Source organism: Danio rerio, chromosome 4 (genome assembly GCF_052040795.2).
Source record: "Danio rerio strain M-AB ecotype USA chromosome 4, GRCz13ab, whole genome shotgun sequence".
Lineage (NCBI taxonomy): Eukaryota > Metazoa > Chordata > Actinopteri > Cypriniformes > Danionidae > Danio > Danio rerio.
Window position 1 is genome coordinate 25,862,501 of NC_141024.2, and position 22,085 is coordinate 25,884,585.

General features: G+C 30.9%; 1 protein-coding gene across 10 annotated transcripts in view; it reads right to left on the reverse strand.

Moving 5' to 3' along the window:
* The window catches only part of tmem110l (transmembrane protein 110, like), a 211,658-nt gene that overhangs the window by 6,624 nt on the left and 182,949 nt on the right, over positions 1–22,085 (reverse strand). For 7 of the 10 annotated variants that reach the window (XM_087246218.2, XM_087246221.2, XM_087246220.2 and 4 more), the window contains 4 exons: positions 4,731–4,779; positions 4,543–4,638; positions 3,200–3,321; positions 1,853–1,965 (listed from right to left, as the gene is read on the reverse strand). In XM_087246218.2, coding sequence (XP_087102344.1) covers positions 1,853–1,965; positions 3,200–3,321; positions 4,543–4,598 — 291 coding nt within the window. In that variant the 5' untranslated portion in view covers positions 4,599–4,638; positions 4,731–4,779. 10 annotated transcript variants of the gene reach the window in all.

The following is a 22,085-nucleotide window of genomic DNA, read 5'->3' on the forward strand; positions in this document are numbered from 1 at the left end:
ACACAGCGCCCTCTAGTGGATTTGTCGTTTGAAACATGCAACAAAATGGACCTGAAGCAACGTATTTTGCACTGCATCTCATTGCATTGATTTACTTATTTGAACTGTACATACCCACTGCACATGAACATCTGTATATATGTACACCCCCATTGCACATTTACATTTTTAATCATGTTTATTTATCTGCACACTACTGATTATTACCAGCAACCTGTACATATATTAATTTATTGTTAATCTCTGTTCATAGCCAATACAACCTGTATATAATGTTCATAGTACATCCATCTGTAAATATCAGCATAGTTTTTTTTATAACTGCACTTTATAACTTATACCTGTATCCTACACTTGCTGCTATTGCACTGCTGGTTAGACCTAAACTGCATTTCGTTGCATTGTACTTGTACATGTGTAATAAAAATAAAGTTGAATCTAATCTAATCTAAATTTTATGTTTTGCAAAAATGTAGACTGAGGGACATATTTTCATTTAGACTGGATAAAATAACTCAAATTTGAGTAAATGCTAGCCCAAAGTAACAAATGACACCATTATTTCAATGATGCCATTTTTTAAGATTAGATGTGCTAAAATCAAGTGACGCTTGATACAAAAAAAAAATCAAGCAGAGACTGAAACATTAATATTGGAAAGTAAAAATGAGCATCAAGCCATAAAAATAAATATACATTTATTAGTATCAATATAAACGTAAATGTTTTAATAAAAAACATGTTTCATATACCAAATTTTATGTTTTATTACTGGTCAGTAAATATTCATAAATAAACATTCTGGTCTAGTTCACCAACTGCACTTGGTGCAGATTGAAAGCCGACTCATGTGCATCTACTTCACTGTTGGCTTCCTGTACTTTTCCCCTATCTTTCAATGTCTCCTCCTCTTCCCGAACACATAATCCAGTAGTTGTTGCTTCAGTTCGGATCTGGTGCCAATTCAGAAGACAATTTAATTTTACCTCTGCTTCAACATTAATGTCCCTACTGGGAAATCATGTTTTCCCTATTCCTTACGGATCCTGTTTTTAAGCAATGGTATGCAAGGTTTAAAAAAAATTTCTGGGCCTGTATAGAAATGGTCTTTTTTGTAACTATACACAACTTTCCTCTGAAATGGAGTTGTCAGAATCCCATTTTTTAGATTCTTACAGGCTAGACATTGCTCTGCTACTTTATTTTCAGGTTACCCATCTCTGCCTAAGCCACAGGTATGGGAAGAGTTACTGCAACTAAAAAACATGTTTCATGTGTACAGTGATTAAAAACATAACTGTATTTGTTTCGAACTAAAAGACAGGTACTACAATTTTAGTACAAATACACTGTTACACACCAGTACATGCATAGCTTTTTTTCAAGCTATAAATAAAACAAGACTAAAATTGCATTAAATAGACAAATAAATATTGAGCACATTAATTAAAATCAAAAATTTCTATTATGAAAATCATGCTTTTTCATCATCTTTCCATCCCATCTTCCATACTAGAATGCATTTCAAATAGTATTGTGTTTATAGGCATGTAATTTGCTCATTTAATAATAAAAAGATGGAATGTAATTACATTTTTTAGGAAAATTGTAATCATTTTTATAATTAGTATTATTAGTAGTAGTGTAATTAGAAAAAGTACAACCACTTGACATATTTTTAACACAAGCAAGCTGTTACATATCATTCACAGTGGGTACAGATATACTTGCTGACTGTAGTTCAGTGTTTCTTTAGCTAGTTTTATTAAATATTGTTAAAGAAAATTAGGCCAGTGTTGTGGTGAGTCTGTCACAATAACAGAAAGTGTGAGTGTGTGAATGTTTATCTTACATTGGTCCATCCAGGAATGAGCAGCACCAGAGAGACCACACTTTTCTCCAGAGCAACGATGAGTAAATACACTGAACACTGAGCCACCCATGCCAAGACTCGAGGAGGATCACCTAGAATAGAATTAATAACCATTTATTTACATTTTGTGTCAAAAAATTCGAGACTATTGATATTGCAGTGCTGTTCTAAATGGATCAGTACCACAAACACAAATAAACAACTAACAAAAAAAGAGATACAAACAAAATTTAATGAACAAATATTAATAGAAAAGAGCACTACATCAAGGTAAAACATAACAACTGTTATGTCTTTGAGATTTTAGACCATAATCACCATTATTTATATGATCATTATCTTTATTTTAAAGCATCAATATATATATATATATATATATATATATATATATATATATATATATATATATATATATATATAATATATGTAAATAAACTACGAAATTTGTCAATTAGTAAATATGCCTTTATAAATAACTAAAATGTCAATATATTAATACATTTATTTAAAAAAAATAATAGAACTTTCATTAAATAAACAAAACACAAAACATGTCAAAAAACCTTGCATAAATAAACAAATTAAGAAATGTAATTACAAATTATTATTATGTGAATATAATTATTTTACAAACAAACAAGGTGTAATAACACGTCAGTAAATAAAATAAACAAACTAACAATTCATTATTTACCCATTTTTATGATAATTATTAATTTAAATATTTACTGATATTTAACAAACAAATGTATTAGTTTATGTAGCCTAGCAATCTTATTCCTCCCTGTACAAAGACGTATTTTTAAAATCATTTAAATAATGATTACTAAGAGGAAATAGCAAATGTGCTGATATTTTAGCATATCATCAAATTGTTTATTTTTCTATTTGAACGTTTTTAAATGTTCAGCTCCCAAACTTTTCTGGTATATTAAACATGTCATACAGTCAAAACAAGGATTCAAAAACTGACCTAAGCAGAAAAGTAGTCAAGAACAATTACTTGGCCAAAAAAATCTGAAACGGTGGGCGTTGTCCATCTGCTTTGTGTAAATGTGTGTGCAATTTTGTTTTGCTATGGTGTTTTACCAAGGGAATCCCTCAGAAAGTACGGGGAAACTACATCTAAGCACATTTGCAAAATCTATTAAGCAGCGCCCTCTGGTGGCGAAATGTGATAAACGGATAAATCGATTTCTTTTGTTTTGGTTCTTGTTTTTTTCTGGTCAACATAACAGAATCATTCAACTTTTACCTAAGCCCCTTTCTTTTCTTTTTTTTTTATCTATTCAATCATTAACAATGGAGTTTATCACTTTTACTCACCATATTCTCCGAACATTAGCAGTGTTATCTGTTTATGTTCCACTATTTTGGAAACAACTTTCACTCCCACCCAGATCACAAGCATTCCCAATGTGGCATCCAACAAGAAGTTCAGCAAATATCTGTCAAACAGAAAACAGACAGGTAATGTCATGTTAAAGCTATACACTCTAAAAGATATAGATGACATCTGAGAGCTCTTTCGTCCTCCACAGACAGCAATAGTCCTGACTCATTCAGAAAAATACCATATTATCAAGCTACAGGAATACTTTTGTTTGTGTGTAAAACAAAAATTACAACATTGTTACATCTCCTCAGAGGCAGCATAGGGTGTGTTTATGTGATGAACATTTATGTGTAATTTTTCTAAACTTTAAATGAGTTGGGATTTGGGAACCTTGCTATCTATAGAGGATTAGAGAGCACTCAGATTTCACTTGAAATCATTTAAATCTGTTAAACAGCAAAGTAGGTCCAAGGAACTCAAAAAATTTGGAAAATTATTATTTTCTAATAAATAGTAATTATTTATTGACTTATTTGAATATTTTTCCACATTTTTCAAGTGCCTTTGAATCTGCGGATTTCTGCGGAATTATTTTGGGAGTATCATAAATAAAACATTAATATGTGAAATAAAAAAATAATATCTTTTTAACTTTTATTTAATGTTTAAAATGCAAATCCAATTAGATCCACTTTATTTTTGTAAACAAAGCAAGTCTCTCATATAATATATCTACTAAAAGATAGAAAATATTACTTTACAAAGTGCACTGTACATAAATCAGATGAACATTTTCGTATTAGTCAATAATATTACTATAATTAACTTAAAAACTGAATAAACTTAGATTTACTCAAGTAAATAAACAGAATTAATGATGGGCTAAAAATCTGCGAAGATTTGCGGTAAATCTGCGGAATTCTGCATGCGCAGATTCCGCGTGGGCCTAGCAATTGGTCATTTTTTCATAGAGCGCCCATTTAAGGGTTACCTTTCAAGTTTTCACTAAGTTTGTAAGATATTAAACCATTCTAAAGAGACAGAAGGTTAACCAGACAATAACTGAAGTGAGACACTTTCAGCCGAAGGAAGTTTTTTTTAGCTGTAATCTTTCTTTGTGCTACAATCATTTTTGTTCACTATTTCTGACCACTGTGTTCTGCTCAAATTAAAATGTTTTTACTGTTGTAGTGGCTTCGTTGTATTGTACAACGCTGTTCTACAAGCATGGTATTATGACAACAAACTTCCCTTTACATTTTGGATGATGAATTAAGTCTAAAAAAACAATTAGTGTTTATAAATTCTTCTCTAATTTTGATAGCACACTCACAGAGAGCAGGGATCTTCATTGGTGAGTGTGGAAAGGAATATGTTGGCAAAATGCATGAAAAGAGCCCCGACCGCTTGTTTAGAAGTGTCAAAGAACCTGGAGGACAAAAAGACAGAATAAGAGCTCTGTTTTATTTATTTTTTTATTATTATTTTACCATAAGTTTGAGAAATGTTAAATATCATCACCAGATCTTCCAAGGTCTTCTTATTCCAACAGGTTCACGAAACCTCTTCACTGTAAAGATAAAGACATAATTTTACTAATACGTCTTCTTCAGGTCACCGAGATATTTAATTGATAAAACATATACAAATACTACAGTAAGTAAAAAATATTAATTCAGTTTAAAAGGAGTTTTCAATTTGAAAATATTTAAAAATTTTATTTATTCATATGATTCCAAGCTGAATTGTTAGAATCATTACTACAGTTGTCAGTGTCACACGATGCTTCAGAAATCATTATCAATATCATAATCATTATCAATGAAGTCATAGCAAGTCTATGACTAACAAAGTATAAGTATTGCACTAATAGTAGCATGCTTAGTGTTGCTAGCAATGTTAAAACAAGTCAATCATGAGCTAAAACATCCTAATTGGTACTACAATGTTTGCTATGTTTGAAACATTTTAGTTAAACAAAAACGTAAACACGGTAGAAATATAGCACTGTGTTAAGACATGTTAAACTTGCTAAAACATTCTAGAAACATGCTAGAAAATAAATAATGCTAGCAATATGTCAAGTACAAATCATGTTGGCTGTAAGGGTTAACACATGCTAACAACATTTTAAACAAACCAAACATGTTCATAATGTAATAAAATAAACTAGTAATATGCTAGCAAAATTAAATAAATATATAAGTAAACTACTAAGTAAATCGACTGATTAATTAAAAAAAAAAGATAAACAAATCTAAATAAATATGCAAGTAATATGAGAAGTTGTTTGCTTTAAGAAAATGTGGCTCCAAACCTAAAAAGTAGTGCTACTTCAAGTCTAAAGATGGACTGTTTTTTAATAATGTCAAGTAATAATTTGAATGATATCCAAATGTGATTAAGAAACATGTAGCGGTTTGGAGCCAATGGAGAGTAAAAACAAACAAACAAACAAACAAACAAACAAACAAACAAACTAACAAACAAAAAAACAAACAAACAAAAAAACAACAACAACCCACACACACACACACACAGTTGGAAAACATTACATTAGTTAACAAATTATTAAATCAAAATTTAAATCAAATTTGATTTATTTCAAAAACATAAAGCATACTTATCAAAAAGTAACATTAAATATAATAAAATAGTTCAAAAAATAGAGGTTCGTTCTCATCCAAAATGTCCACAGACTCTAGTGGTTCAAAAATGTTGCAAGTTTCTTTATAGTTAAAGACTAAATGAAATATATTGAAGAAAGCTGCTGGAAATCTGTAACCTTTGGCTTTCATAGTAGGAAGAAAAATACTATAGAAGTCAGGGGATACCAGCATTCTTCAAAAAGTATTCTTTAGTTTTCAACAAAATAAAGAAACCTCCACAGAGTTGGAACAAGTATAAAGTAGGTAAATGATGATATTATATTCAGAATTTACTCTTTAATCCTGATATAAATGCTACATGACAAACAAATGAATACAATAACAACTAAAACACAAATACAGTGCCTATAGAAAATCATCATACCCCTTTGAAATATTGACTTTATTTGTCATTTAGCCAGAAATCAAATCAAATTCCAAAGAACTTTCGCAGTCTTTAAAATGTTTTTGTAGCCTCTTCTCTTAACATGTGCCTTTCTTCAACTTTATGCCTCAGGTCTTTTGAAAGCAGGGAGTAATGTGAGTAAACCAGGGGAGGGCAAACTCGGTCCTGGAGGGCCGGTGTCCTGCACAGTTTAGCTCCAACACTAATCAAACACACTTAACAAGCTAATCAGTGTCTTCAAGATCACTAGAAATCTATAAGCAGGTGAGTTTGATTGGAGTTGAAGCTAAACAGTGCAGGAGACCGGCCCTTCAGGACCGAATTTGCACACCCCTGGAGTAAATGTATAGAATTTCACAGGGTGTAATGATTTTCTAAAGGCGTATGCTGTTGCTTGCCAAATCAAAAAATATATGAATACAAATTGGAATTTAAATGCAAGGTTACCATTGATGTACATCAATGCTCCATAAAGAAAGAGAGTAATCAGAGAAGACTGAAACTTAGTGCTAACCTAGGTAACTGCCACACATTGAAGCAAATCTTTTTCAAAAACGCAAACGGTTATTGTGTAATCAACAACTATACAGAAGCAGGATTATTATTGAACGTCTGAGGAAACCAACAGTGATGATTTCAGCAAAGATAAGCTGCCAAATAGAAGCCAGGAAATGCCCAGAATAACAAAAAGGAAGTGCATACAGTAAAAACACAAGCATACGCAGAGGCTCAACAGGGTTTACAAAGTACAAATGTGTCAACCTGAAACTGGCATTTTCTGAAACCCAAGTAAAAAAAGTATGTTTTGCGTCAAAAACAACAACAGATTTCTGATAAGAAACTAAAGATTTGGATAGCTTTCCTCCATACACAGCAAAAAGTTTAATGATCAACAGGAACAGCAAAGTTCCATGGTAATGTATAACTCTAAGGCCAGAGGTCTTTCACCATGTGGTATTGGGTTATTCGGTACATGGCCTAGAAAAACAAACTGTTTTTGGGAAATATTGCTACATGTTCACTTTGCATGATAAAAATGTGAGTGGTGCAAATCTTACCACCACTATTTCTAAGATATTTTAAGTGTCATTTAAATGTTGCTATGCAGATGTAAGGGTGTCCATGGCAGTTGGACATCACTAATCTCTCACAGACATTACTAGTCTCTCACAAATTGGTCTCCTGTAATCTTAGACTGCTCTTCAGTCTCTTTCATTTCAGTTTCATTTGGGTTTATGTCAGGGCTCTGGGCTGCCCTTTCATTATATCAATGTTTTAAGCTTCAGGACTCTGTTTTACAATTATCGTCCTGCATGTAAACAGCTGGCTGATTAGGCAATTGAAGAATAGAAGGAACAACATGTTGCTAAAGGAGCTTCTGACCAATGTTTACATTTACCATCCAACCATGAAACTTTACCTCCACCTTTTATGACTTCTGCACACACTTTGGGTTCAGACTTTCTAAAATTTATGATGAAAACAATGTTTCTCACCAAACTTAAAGCTTTCATCACTAAACTTAACTTTGGACAAAATATGCTCCTCAGCAAAAGTTAAAATAGTGACCAAAATCTGCCTCTCTAATCCTACCCAAAACCTAAACCCAACTTCTACCTTATTAACTATTAATAAACAGCTAATTAGTAGTTTATTAAGCTAATAGTGTCAGTTAATGGTTTGTTACTACAGTTAATTGTGACCTAAACTAAAGTGTTGTTTGATTATTTCTACCAATGAAGGTTTGTTCAATGCAGGGCTTTCAGTCCAGATTCTCTTCAATGTCAAAACACTGTATGTGGAGATACAGATCATTACAATGTTCGGAGCTGAACTGAGAATCAATTCCAGCTGCAGTGTTGAACTGTTTGACAACTGAGATTCTGCAGATTATCCTGTCCTTTCACACATTTGTCTTTCATGGATAATCAGCTGATGTGAGGGATTTAAACAAATATGTAAAGATGCAATTTTCTAAAAATCACAGACTAGTATCTAGAAGCCTCATTGCTTAGTTTTTCAATCTGCTGTCTGAGGGGTTTTCAGTCACTATAGAATGGTTCACAATCTCACAAAGTCTGTGAAAACAGAAATGTTGCTCTGTCAGTTAAATAGGGTGGTCAGATAATTCAGGAAATTACCACCAGATGCAGATTAACAGCTATAACTGAGGATCTGAAAATGTTCTCAGTGTTCTTCAAATGTCTCTGTTTTTTTTATTCTGTGCTTCATAATAAATAATAATATGCAAGTGACCTCGAAATTTCCACATTCACAATATAAAAGAATGTAAAATGGCTTGAACAAAGAATTAAAATATTATTACCAAATATTAACCATGCAAACCCTAAACTGTATACTGAATAAGCACATGACATAGTTCAATACTGGGAAACAAACAAGTCTGAATTGGACCTTAGGGGTCAAATTGGAAAGTCAGGTCACATGACTTGAACCCTCCAGCTGGAAATGAAAAATGTAGCTTGAGTTTAGAGTCTTGAGAGCATCACGTGAACTATAGGAGTGAATGCTGTTATCATAAAACACATATCTGAGGATTCCTATCTTACATTTTATTTATTTTTATTTTTTTGGTTTGTGGAAGAGTCAAATGCTACTTTCTTAACCCTTTCTTACGTAAGATTGAATACTTCAGCTGACACCCCAAGTGAGTTTTTTAATGTGACTGTTATTTAGAATGCATCACTTATATATTTTAATATTCATACATCTAGTTTACCGCATGACACATCACAGCCGCTGCAGTGTAGAGATATGAGCTTCTGGATTTACAACATGTAAATTCATCCCTTGGGTGTAACTAAAGTCATCTCCTGGGTGTTACAAGAATGTTCTGTGTGGTTGATAGAGCATTTGGATTGGTGGTTTGGAGATTGCTAGAGTGCAGCTATGTAATTTCTAGAGTTTTCTGTGTGTAAGATGTTACTAGGAGGTCAGTGTGGATGCTGAGGTACTGGGGTGGTTGGGGTGTTATGTGGGAGTTCAGTGTGGATGCTGAGGTACTGGGGTGGTTGTTAGGGTGTTATGTTTTTATATATACAAAGCTTAACTCTCTTGTTTTACTTCTTGGTTACTCTCTTATTTTCACAATGTATAATGAGAGAATGTTCTTTTAAAAGAACACTCCACCTTTTTTTGGAAATAGGCTCATTTCGTCACCTTAGAATTATAAGGTTGTATCTGACATTTTTCTTAAAATTGAGTTATTGACTAATTTATTTAAGGTTTTTTTTTTAAAGTTGTTACACACATACTGTTTGCTATACGGAATGCAAAAACTTTGATGCTCAATATTTCAAAATCATTCAGAACTCTGATAAAACCTTATAATTTCCAGATGACGATTTTACAACTCTGCTTAGTTAAAAAGTTGAGTTTTACCATTTTTAATCTATTTAGCTGATCTCCAGATCTGGCGGGAGGACTTTAAGCTTAGCTTAGCATAAACCATTGAATCAGATTAGATCCTTAGCATTATGAAAATCAAAACTTTTCAAAAAAATATTTTCACATTTAAAGTTTAACCATTATGTAGCTACATTGTGTAAAAAGACCAAGGGAAGATGAAAAGTTGTCTTGGTCTAAAGTTGGTCTAATCTGACTTAATGATTCACGCTAAGCTAAGATAAAATTGCTTCTGCCAGACCAGGAGTTTGGCTGAACAGATTTAAAAATTGTTAAACAACTGTTTAACTCTAAGGGACTAAAAAAATCGAGTATTCCTTTAACTATTGCCAAATAGCTCATCCATCATGAAACAAACAGATCGCTATAGGCACTGTGTTTGCAAACTCTTGCTTTGATTGTGATCCAATCAATTTCCAGTTGATAAACTCAAGCCATGTCCTACATATATACTCACTAAATGTCCAATTGATTGCAGAAATATACAAAATTATGGATGTAAAAAGACGTGTAAAAAAAATAAATAAATACATTTTTAGAAACTATCACTATTCCTGAATTTTTACAATGTGCATATTTGTCATCTACAATTATGATTTGTTAGCAGGTGACAATTGTATATGTATTGAATGCTGTCTAAATGCCATGTTTCTCATTTGATGATAAAATATTAATGAACTTAAAGATTGTACATTACTTGGCTTTGTTCATTTAGGCCATTGAATAATGACGCGTAGTGCAGTTAAAAATCACAAGCATGTTACTTGCTGGAGAATTAAACACTTCAAACTCGTTTTACAACTCCCCTAGAGTTAAACAGTTGAGTTTTATCATTGTTTAATCCATTCAGCAGATCTGGGTTATCTTAGCATAAATCATTGAATCAGATTAGACCATTAGCATTTAGAATTAAACATTTCAAACCTTAAAATAAACTAAAAAAATAATAATAATAAATATATATATATATATATATATATATATATATATATATATATATATATATATATATATATATATATATATATATATATATATATATATATATATATATATTGTCTGCTGTAAATGTATATATTTTAAAATATTTAGATTTTATTCCCCATTATTATTAACCGGGTTGTCTCTAATACTTTGGAATAGTTTTGTCATTGTTAAATAACAAATGAGCAAACATTAAAATTCTGGTAGCTACTATTAACTAACAAGTGAATTTAATAAAATAATATAAATAGAAATTTGCACTTGGTGTTGGCTAATCGAGAACTGCTTTTTTGTCATACTGACTCAGATTCAGCATGGATTTGAATTTTTTTTTTAACTTAACATGTTTATTATTTTGCTCATTAAATTTGGGATTCAACTCTTGGTTCAATTCAGTTAATATAGATTTACAAATGTACTGTATAATAATATTTAATAAATAATACAAAAGCAATATGTTTACAAAAGTGAACAACAAAAATTTAATGATGCAATTTTGGAACTTATTTATTTTAGTATTTTTGTAATTTAATTAATATCAAAACTTCTTCAGAAGGAACAACTAATTGTTTAGAATATCATTCTAAAGTGAAAAACTTTAATCTTTAATCACTAAGCTTTAAAGGTTTTTATTTCTGGTGATTAGGTCAGATGGAATTAATAACAGAATATTTATTTACGGTGTAACTTAATTTTAAATAGTTAACATTTTGTAGTTTTACAACTGTATATTTTGACAAAATAAATGGGCTACATCTGCAATTCTCATTTTATAAATTAAATCAAATGGATTTTTGCATGTAGCATTTTTAGAGTACAATTTACAGTAACCTTTTTTTTAATGCATCCTACATTTTCAATAAATGTAAAAAAAAAAACATGGTACCCTTTGACAAAACCATAGTATCCTTATGAAAATAAATTGCACTAGTAGTGAAATGTAGTAAGATTTTAATTGGTCCCATGCTGAAATCTGATACATGGCCATATATAAGCATTAGTGTTGGGTAAGTTACTACAGAAAAGTGATTTATTACTAATTACATAATTAAAATTGTATGTAAAGTATATTTCCTATTATATTTGACTATCTCTAAAAAATAACTTAAAATAATAAGTTATACTTAATAAGTAACTTAATTACTTGACTCAATACAACTTAATTTAATTTCAAAACATGCAGAATACAAATGAAATTAAAAAAATTTTTTTTTTATCTGACAGGGCTTATTTAGCTTACAAAAATAAGACTTAAGAAATGATATCAAAACAAAAAAATTTTCAAAGTAATAACGACGTGATTTCTTAAACATAATATTTATATTCCCCACTCAGTTCATTGTTTTTTAAGAATGTGTGATCATCTAACAACTCTAATCTTCTTTATTTGAGTTATTTAGCAAACATATTTGTATAACAAAAAATTTAAAATCAATGAGTACAAAAGCTCTGCTTCTCTGAATTGATTTATGAAGAACTTTTGATTTTATGCAGAATATATTGGACGAGTAGGCCTGTAACTGTAGTTAAATTGCCCAAAAATGAAAAGTATTTTTTTTTTCACAGGTAGGCTAACATAAACAAAAAATGTAATTCTAAAAATTAAAAATAAATCTCTTTTTGGTGATTTTAAACAAGGTTCCATTAAAATACATTTATTAATTCATCATCCTTTGGCTTAATCCCTTATTGATCAGGGGTCGCCACAGCGGAATGAACTGCCAACTATTACATACATATGTTTTACGCAGCAATATATTATTTGTATTATTATTATATTATATCGTGTTAATACAGTGGTTTTGGATAAGGTAACATTCCAATTTCTGCTGAAAGATCATATTAAGCAGTCTGTCTGAAGCCTATACATCGATGTACAATAGCCTGTAAAGTAAACAAACAAACCTTAAACCACGTGATGCGTCATTCTTAAAAGGAAACAATAAGAACACATTACCACACAGAAACATAGTTTCATTTCAGGTTTCTGTTTAAAAGGTTAAAGAAACTTACACATTAAAGTGCTGAAAGCCAGAACCGCCAACAGAGCCTGTATAAAAACACTGAATCCGTCCATCAGAGCTCCGTCCACGCAGCCCTGATACTCCGGGCTCACCAAATCAGTCATATTAATGCTGTCTTTCACAAAAACAAACATGTTTATGCCTAAAGCCCAAAAAAACAAGTCATAAAATCCTTCCTGTAACAGATATCCTCGGAATTCGGCGTAACGTTAAGTCGCTTTTCCATATAACTTAACTCTGCGGACAAGCAATTTAGCAGGCGAATGATGAACCGATGTCGCAAATAAACCGGTCGAAGTGTTGTAGTCGCGTTAAAGTAGAGCGATGTGGCAAAAGAAAGTGCATTTCTCTCAGGTCATTTTTTTTCTTTCCTTCTTTATGTCTTGTTATCGAGTCAACAAGAGGGAAAGCTTCTTGCTGACGTCACCTCCTGCTGCCGAAATCTATTGCAGCCCTTTGTCCCCCTAACACACATCATGTGCTGATGTTAAGGCACATACCAGGACAAAAAGCTATTATTTTCAAAACTCGTAATTATCTTTCAATTACATTACATATAATCCCATGTAGGTCAGACTTTCTTTAATTTGTTGTTATAGCTTGTATTTTTATATAATAAATGTATTCTTATAATTAAAAATTAAAGCATTTTAACAAGCCAATGGGTCAAATAAACCATGTTTTGGTTTCTGCATCCAAGATATTTTACAAAACATAAGGTGGTTTAGAAAAAAATAAACATTAGTCATAAGTACAATGATTTGTGTTCTGAATATGCTTGACAACACTTAGGCTACTGGTATATTAGCGTTTGTTACTCTGAACACATTTTAGTGTGATTTTCTGTAAATCATGGTAAAACGGCACAGTATATTTAAAGTAGTACTATATGTACCAGGCCTGTAGCCAGGGAAGACCCCTGACAAAGATCCAGAATTTGTCTCACACTGTAAAACTCAATAAGTTAGGGTAACTCAAACCATTTGAGGAAACCAATTGTAACAAATAATTTAAGTTCAAAAATGAATCCTAATGAGAACTGTTAACTTAATAAATTTGAGTAAACAATGTAATTTGAGCATTGTAAACCCCAATAAATGAAGAGAACTCAAACCAACTGAGTACTGTAAAACTCAAAAAGTTAAGTCAACTCAAACCGTTTGAGGAAACCCATTGCTACAAACCATTTAAGTTAAAAAAACGAATCTACATGAGTACTGTGAACTTACTCCATTTAAGTTAGAGTAATGAGGTATTTCATTAACTCATTACCTTCAACACAGAGTGCAAAAGTCTTTTCAAATGAGCAGAGTTAAATTTCAGTAACTTTTGAGTTAATTACACTCATTTCAATTGATAAAGTTGACTGTTGGGTTTTACAGTGCATTCATGAGCTCTATTGTCTTATTTTAGCTGTTATGCCATAATAAATAGTAAAAATAACCCATCGAAAAAGGCTTTAAGACTAAGCGGAATCCTAGTGGGATCCTAAGGAATCGTTAGTTAATCAGTTTTGGCCAAGAAAACATCTGGCATAAGTGTCATATTTTACTAAATAGAGAAAACATTTGACAAGTAACGTTTATTCTAAATCATCCAAAAGTGTGGTTATGATGACCATCCGACAAGTTAATTCAGCTAAAAATAGTGCTTAAGGTGTCACCTTACTTCAGTATTTAAATCTCATATAATAATAGAAAATGAGGAGAATAACTGCAAAAAGGTCCACTTTTTTGAGAAAAAAAAAAGAGTCACTCCTTTTACCAGTCTGGCTACGGGCCTGTGTTTACAGTCATTTAACGTGCTACACATAATCTGGCCTATTCACGCATACACACAAACACACAGCAACTTCCAGTGCTACAGAAATCTTCACAAAAAACTTCACTTAATTTTAACAAAAAGAAAAAATTATATAATATGATTTAAAACAATTTGTCTATAAGGACACATAAACTGGTTTAAAATCTCACAAACCTCATAAACAAATTGGTTTAAAATTGTAGTAGATGAATAACACAACACTGAATAACACGCATTGTCTAAAATACATACAGTGCGTATTTGTAATCCAGCTGGAGTGCATTTGTGACACATCTACTGATCTGTTGAACCTTATAAAGTCTGTCTTTCTGAGTAAAAACCATTTGTGAAATGCTAAAAAATATTCTTTTGTCCATCAGAAACTACCAAAGCAACAAGCCACTCAATCAGTCATTGTTCTTGAGTACTATTTTTATTAGAACTATTTATTTACTCATTTATGTATTGTGACCAATTAGTTTTTTCAGTTGATTGACTTTGAAGACATTTAAATCACTGTGAACAAGAAGATGCTGCCGAATTTTAATTCATTACGATTGCACATTTCCAACTGAAACAGAATATTGAATACATTTTTGTGTGCTTTTCCTCATGGATCACTCTCATCAAATTAATGATTGGAGGGACTTGGCTGAGCATACTGCATCCAAGCCGTCAAACTGAGATCAAAGGACTGCCATTCCAGAATGGAAGCAAAAGATTAGGTTTTGATTAAAGACTACCAAACCAAATGGTCGAAGTCAGTTGAAGTCAGAATTTTCCCCCCAAAATTGTAAGCCCCCTGTATATTATATCCTCAATTACTGTTTAACGAAAAAAAGATTCTTTCAACACATTTCTAAACATAATAGTTTTAATAACTAATGTCCAACTACTGATTTGTTTTACCTTTGTCAAGATGACAGTACATAATATTTTACCACACTGTAAAAAAATCCATAATTTAACTTAAAAAAGGTAAAATAACAGCCATTAAATGACAGAAATTTACCAAAAAATACCACACAATAAATTTTAATTAAAAGAAATTTCTTTAATTTAACATCCATTATTATACGACACATTTTTGTAATTTAACAGTCGTTATTTTACTATATTTTTGGCACCCCTGTAAAATTACATATATTTTTTGAGTATATATTATTCACGATACTAGTTTTCAGCTTAAAGTGCAGTTTCAAGACTTATCTAGGCTAATTATGCAAGTAATTGTATAACAATGCTTTGTTCTGTAGACAATCAAAAAAAATAACTTCTTAAGGTGCTATAATATAATTAAAAAAACGTAAAATAACGGCCAATAAGTTACAAACAGTTACCATAAAATAACAGTTAAATTACAGAAATTTACCAGAAAGATTAATATAAAGAAGTTTCTGTAGTTTAACGTCTGCTATTGTACGGTAACAAAAAATTTTACGGTGTAAATAAAACAAATAAGACTTTCTCCAGAAGAAAAAAAATATTATAGGACATACTGTGACAAATTCCTTGTTCTGTTAAACACTGTTCGGAAAATATTTGAAAAAGAAAAAAAAAAAATCACACGAAGGTTAAACAGTTTGACTTCAACTGTATATGGTTTTTATATGATTTTATATAAACAATTAAGTGCAAAAGTACATTGTTTATAACAAGCACTACCATATACAGTTGAAGTCAGAATGATTAGCCCCCCTGAATTATTAGACCGCTTGTTTATTTTTTCCCCAATTTCTGTTTAACGGAGTGAACAATTTTCAACACATTTCTAAACTTAATAGTTTTAATAACTCATCTGTAATAACTGATTTATTTACTCTTTGCCATGATGACATGATATTTTTTAAGACACTTCTATACAGCTTAAGTGACATTTAAAAGCTTAACTAGGTTAATTAGATTAACTAGGCAGGTTAAGGTAGTTAGACAAGTTATTGTATAACAATGGTTTGTTCTGTAAATTATCAAAAAAAATATAGCCTAAAGGGGCTAATAATTTTGTCCCTAAAATGGTGTTTAAACAATTAAAAACTGCTTTTATTCTAGCTGAAATAAAACAAATAAGACTTACTCCAGAAGAAAAAATATTATCAGACACACTGTGAAAATTTCTTTGCTCTGTTAAACATCTTTTGGAAAATATTTAAAAAAGAAGAAGAAAATTCGAATGGGGCTTATAATTCTGACTTCAACTGTACATATAAAGAAATATAAGAAGTAAATATAAGATATAAGAAGAGGGATTTTTTTTAACTTTTATTTTAAGCCAACTTTAAGAATAAGAATCTTTGCTAGCAACTTTAAGACAAAACAATATTTGCTAGCATAATAAACATTGCATTTCTATTTATTTTCATATGGACTTGAAGTATCAAAAAGTGACATATGTAATGTAAAATTGAATATGGTACACCAGGTCAATAGATATGACAAACTTTATTAAAATATGAGATATAAATGTATTTACATGTGATGTCACAACTCTTAATCAGATCAACAGCTTAAATGCGAGGATCTTTGTGAAATTTGTGTGTTGGGTATGAGAGCCATTTGTATAGAACAACAAGGCAAAATAAACTACACCTGTATTTAGTTCAAAGCTTTTTAATTAATTATTCCATTGTAATCAAAGAAAATCACGCAATTACAACCATTACCATGGACTATATACACCACATATCCAGCAAACATTGAGTGGCATGTTTTTCACTATGGTTGACTTGTTTACTATATTGGGTGGAGGACCAAGTTCATTTCTGCAGCTGTAGTCACATCTGGTAGAGTTTATGCCTTTTTAATGTATTTCTATTCTTTACTGGAGTGCTTAGTTAATGTAATACCTCTTTTGAACAAGTATAATGTTTACAATCATTAAAAGGATATTTTATGTAGTATGAATATGTGTAAGTGAAATCTGGATGTGCTTCATCCATCATGCTGCCGTCATGTGACCCAAGAGCATCAGTTGCATTGCTTCACAGCTATTCACAAATCGTCCCAAGTGGCCTCATGGGACATAAACTCAACTTGGGTTCAGCTAATAGAAAAATTCATATAATTACACTTACAAAGTGGTCAAAGAAGTGGTCCCTCTATCTTGCTTTATTGAAAAGATTAATTGGTAAAACAAAATCTTGCCTTTATATTTTTAGTTGAATCAAATTAAGTTTTCTTGTCATCTCAACTTAAATCAATCAAACTGACTAAAATATTCAGTTAAACTTTAAACGATTAGTGTCTTGACTTTTTGTCATATTTTTTTTTTTACAGCGTATTGCAGTCTTACAGTATTACAGTTTTTTTTTATCTATGGGCATAAATAGTCTAAAAAAACATAAAAAGAGGTGTACTTTGGCAAATTTTGTAGTTGGTTAAGCAAAACTATCAATTTGGAAAACTTGCAGAGTGGCTATTAAAATGGAAAAGATGGAGATTTTGCTTTGGTTAAATGCAGGATTTGAATATAGATTTTTTTTTTAACCAAATCAGGGAATTTTCTTAAATTTAAACTGAAATGATGTGTAAATGAAGCTTTATGTATGCTATGTGATGAGGACATGCTATTTTTAATTTGGTGATGTTTATCAATCAGATGACAAATTTGTGACAAATCTCACTATGCAGTGCTCAGCATAACTGAGTGCACCCACCCTTTAAATTAAATTTCTTTTGCAATATTTCATTTGAATTTAAATGTATTAGGTCAATGGTTTCCAAAGTGGGGGTCACAGGACGATGACAGAAGGTCGCTTGCTGATTTCCAAAATCAAATAAATGTTATTAAACTATTGGAATTACCATATTTTAACCATAACCCACAGAAGAGAAAAAAAGTAGTTTTAATAGTACAAACAACAACATGCAAATGAAAAGCCATCATCCTTTAAATTATTCTTATTTATCTTTTTTAGAGATGGGTGTGTTTACATTAGATTAACAACAAAGCCATAGCATCAGATTGATTTTATAGTACCAGATTCAACTTTCTGGCACCTTTATGGCAATCAAATACATTCAAAATAAATTCAAGCCACGACTAAACCTTGAGGATAATCTCTAAGTGGCAGTCTGAAAAGTTTGGATAACCTTGTTAAAGGTTTAATAAATCTGTTTTGCTCAAACGCACCAAAAATGATTACCTAAATTACTTATATTCCCTATATTCAAACGGATACAAGAGATAAAAATATTTTCGAAATGGTGTACTCATTTATGTTGAACACTGTAAATCTTTCTAATCATGTTTCTTGTGCTCACCCAGGCAGCATGTCTTTGAAAACAGTTATATTGTGAATCATTATTACTGTAACTAAGCAGAAAAACAAAACACATCATGGGAAAGACTGATGTGTTGTGTAAGAAAGGGGAGCAAAGATTGTTCTGCTTGCAGAAGCTTCATTATTATCTTTTCATTGCTTTGTCAATTCAATTCTTCAAGTGTGAAAAACAAAAGCTGTTTGGAGAGAATTGTAAACCAAGAAGAAAAAATAAAGAAGCAGACAACTATGGTCCAGTTACACCACAGAACGCCTATCAATAAAACAAATTGATTTAAACAATAATTATTCCTCTCAGCTGTAAAGCTTTTAAATTAAAGTTGTTGTTTTTTTTCGTATAATGTGTCTTACATAACATGCTTGTATGCTGCAACTACCCTTGGTGAATAGACAAAGATGAACTGAACTGGACTTGATCGTACATTTTTTGGCTCATTATCATAGTAAAACCAATTTGGAGCTATATAGAACATATAAAGCATCTGTAATAGCTATCCAGTGTTTTAAGTGGTTACAGTGCTACATAGCATATATAGTGGCATAAACCTTCCATCAAAGTTGTCCTAAAACTAACTTAACAGCACCTATTCTTGTCTAACATTTTCAAAACACTTTTTAATCCTATTTATTTGTTGACTACATGTGCTGGGGGAGCTACTATTTCAAAGTAATCCATTAGAATATTGAGTTACTCCCCAAAAAAGTAACTAGTTGTGTTACTTAGTTGCTGTGTATGATAAGTAATGCATTACGTTACTTTTGCGTTACTTTTTCTGACCTGGCTGATGCTTGATCTCTTTCAGACTTTGCAGGGGTTTTTTTTCTTCTTTTTTTTTTAAAATAGAGAAGATCTGCAATTACAGCACACAGCCTCCATTTACCTTTAAAAAAAAAAAAAAACACTTAAAAATTAATGTAGGATAATGTTATGTTAACTTCCTGAGCGCAAAGCAACATTTGTACTTTTTGCCTTATTAAAAAGTAATATCACTGTTCATTAAGATAATCTTCCTTTCCTTTTCTTCCATGTGTTCAAAATAAAGAGAATATTTCTATGGAGGAAATGTAATGTGCCCTCTTCATTTTTGCCTGTCTGCATTCTCTCATTGAGTGTGGGATTCAACGTGACTACGATCATTTTAAATCAGCATTTCATTTTTAAAAGTGAATGTGTTATTTTACTTGTTACTTAGAATGCGTTATACCCAGATAAAAAAAAATACCAAACACCTCAATTTTAAGTGTATCAAAATAAATAAAAAAATACTGCTGCCACGAAATGAATCAAATAAAATACTGTATTTTTGTATTTTAAAAATACTATAAAACACTTTTAAATTGTAGCATGAAATTTCTTCGCAAACCTTCCATCAACAGGCATATCCGCAGAATACTTTCACCATTTAAATGATTTAGTGAAGTAAACAATGATAGATAACACAACTTTTCTCTAAGCAAGTCAGCTTGTCTGCACCTCAATCACTTCTACTGTACATGAGGAGGTGTTCATAAAAATGTAACTTGTGTTTCTCTTTGATTTTAGTATAGATTTTGTACAAATTTAGTACAGAAAGTTATTTCTGGAAGATCTCTTTTATCATTGTAAAAACCATTTAATGCAGATAATGAGTCGAAATATAGTACAATTTCTCTTGATTGTGTGCCACCATCTCTTAAAAGTCTTATGTTTCAAATTTTTTACAATTAAAATTGTCAACACTCAAAGTAAATCATGATTTCTGAAAACTACTAAAATCTTTTTTCTTTTTTGGAAATTGTTTAATACGCAATATAAAACATGATATCTAAAAAAATAAATCTGTTTTTGCTGCCAACCTGAGTTGGGAGTATTTGACCAGTTTGTAAATGGGAGTATTATTAAATATTTTGTCTCATACTGATTAACTATGTCAAAGTTTGTAATTAACTATAAAGAGCACCTGCAGATCAGCTACTGACATTTGAAACAGCCAATGGAGTTTTGTAGGTATCGCCACTGTAGGACTTTATGTTGTTTGTCTTACTTTGCCATGCTCCCGAATATACCTCTGCAATTTTGTCACCTTGGAATTATATTATTCTATCTGCATTCTGAAAGATTTTGAGATATTGTGCTTTAATGTTTTTGCATACCATATAGCAAACAGTATCAGTTTATAATTTTTTTTAAATAAAAAAATCTTAAAATGTACCTTATACAAAACATCCCATAATGTAAATAAGTTGTCATTTAATAAGAAAATGTCAATAACTCAATTTTAACAAAAATTTATGGAACCTTATAATTCAAAGGTGACAATTTGTCTGTTACTTTCTTTATATGTGATGCATAGTTTTCATCCATACTCCATCGACTTCATTATAATCAATTTTCTAGTCTGATATCAAGCCTTGTCAAATAACTGAGAAACTACCAATCAAAGGCCACATTTTTATGATGTCATCATGTAGACTTACAAAGTATTTTACAGTATTTTAAAAATACAAGCCACTAAAGTATTTGATACAAAATATTAACTCAGTTTCCCAAACCCTATCAAAATCCAAATGACAATATTCTATTTTGTATTTAAAATACATGTATTATAAATACTGCCCATCCCTGTATACACTACAGGCCTGTAGTCACTGACAAAAGTCCAGAATTTGACTCAGACATGAGCTCATTTGTCCTATTTTGACTGCTTTTGCATCATAAATAGTGAAAATAACCTATTAAAAAAGGCTTTAAGATCAAGTGGAATCCTCTGTTGTCTGTCGCTTTGGTGTAACTTCAGCTGATCAGTTTTGTTTAATGCTAACAGATATTTTTCACGAGTGCATGCAACATCCAGCTGTGCAAGAAAACATACAACCTGATGTGAGTGAAGTCATCTTTTGCTACTGTATGGTTTTTTTTTTATAGATAAAACATTGTACAAGTAACTTTTATTCTAAATCTTGGAGCTTATTTTGTTTTACATCTGCACAACTCTGATTTGCCATATGCCCATAAATGTATTTGTATTGTTTACCATTTTTTTAAACATATATTTTTGGATTACATTGTTTGTATAATTGTATTTATTGTAAATTTTATCTAATACTCTATTTTTTTTTGTTCATATTGTATGTTAGGCACCTAGGGTCTGAGAGTAATGGAATTTCGATTCTCTATATGTCCTGTACATGTAGTTGAATTGACAATAAAGTTGACTTAGACTTTGACTTGACTTATTCCTGAAACAAAATCAAAAATACCAACAAAAAGGTGTGAACCATCAAAAGTTGACCATATTAAAATTGATTTGAACAATATTTTGGCT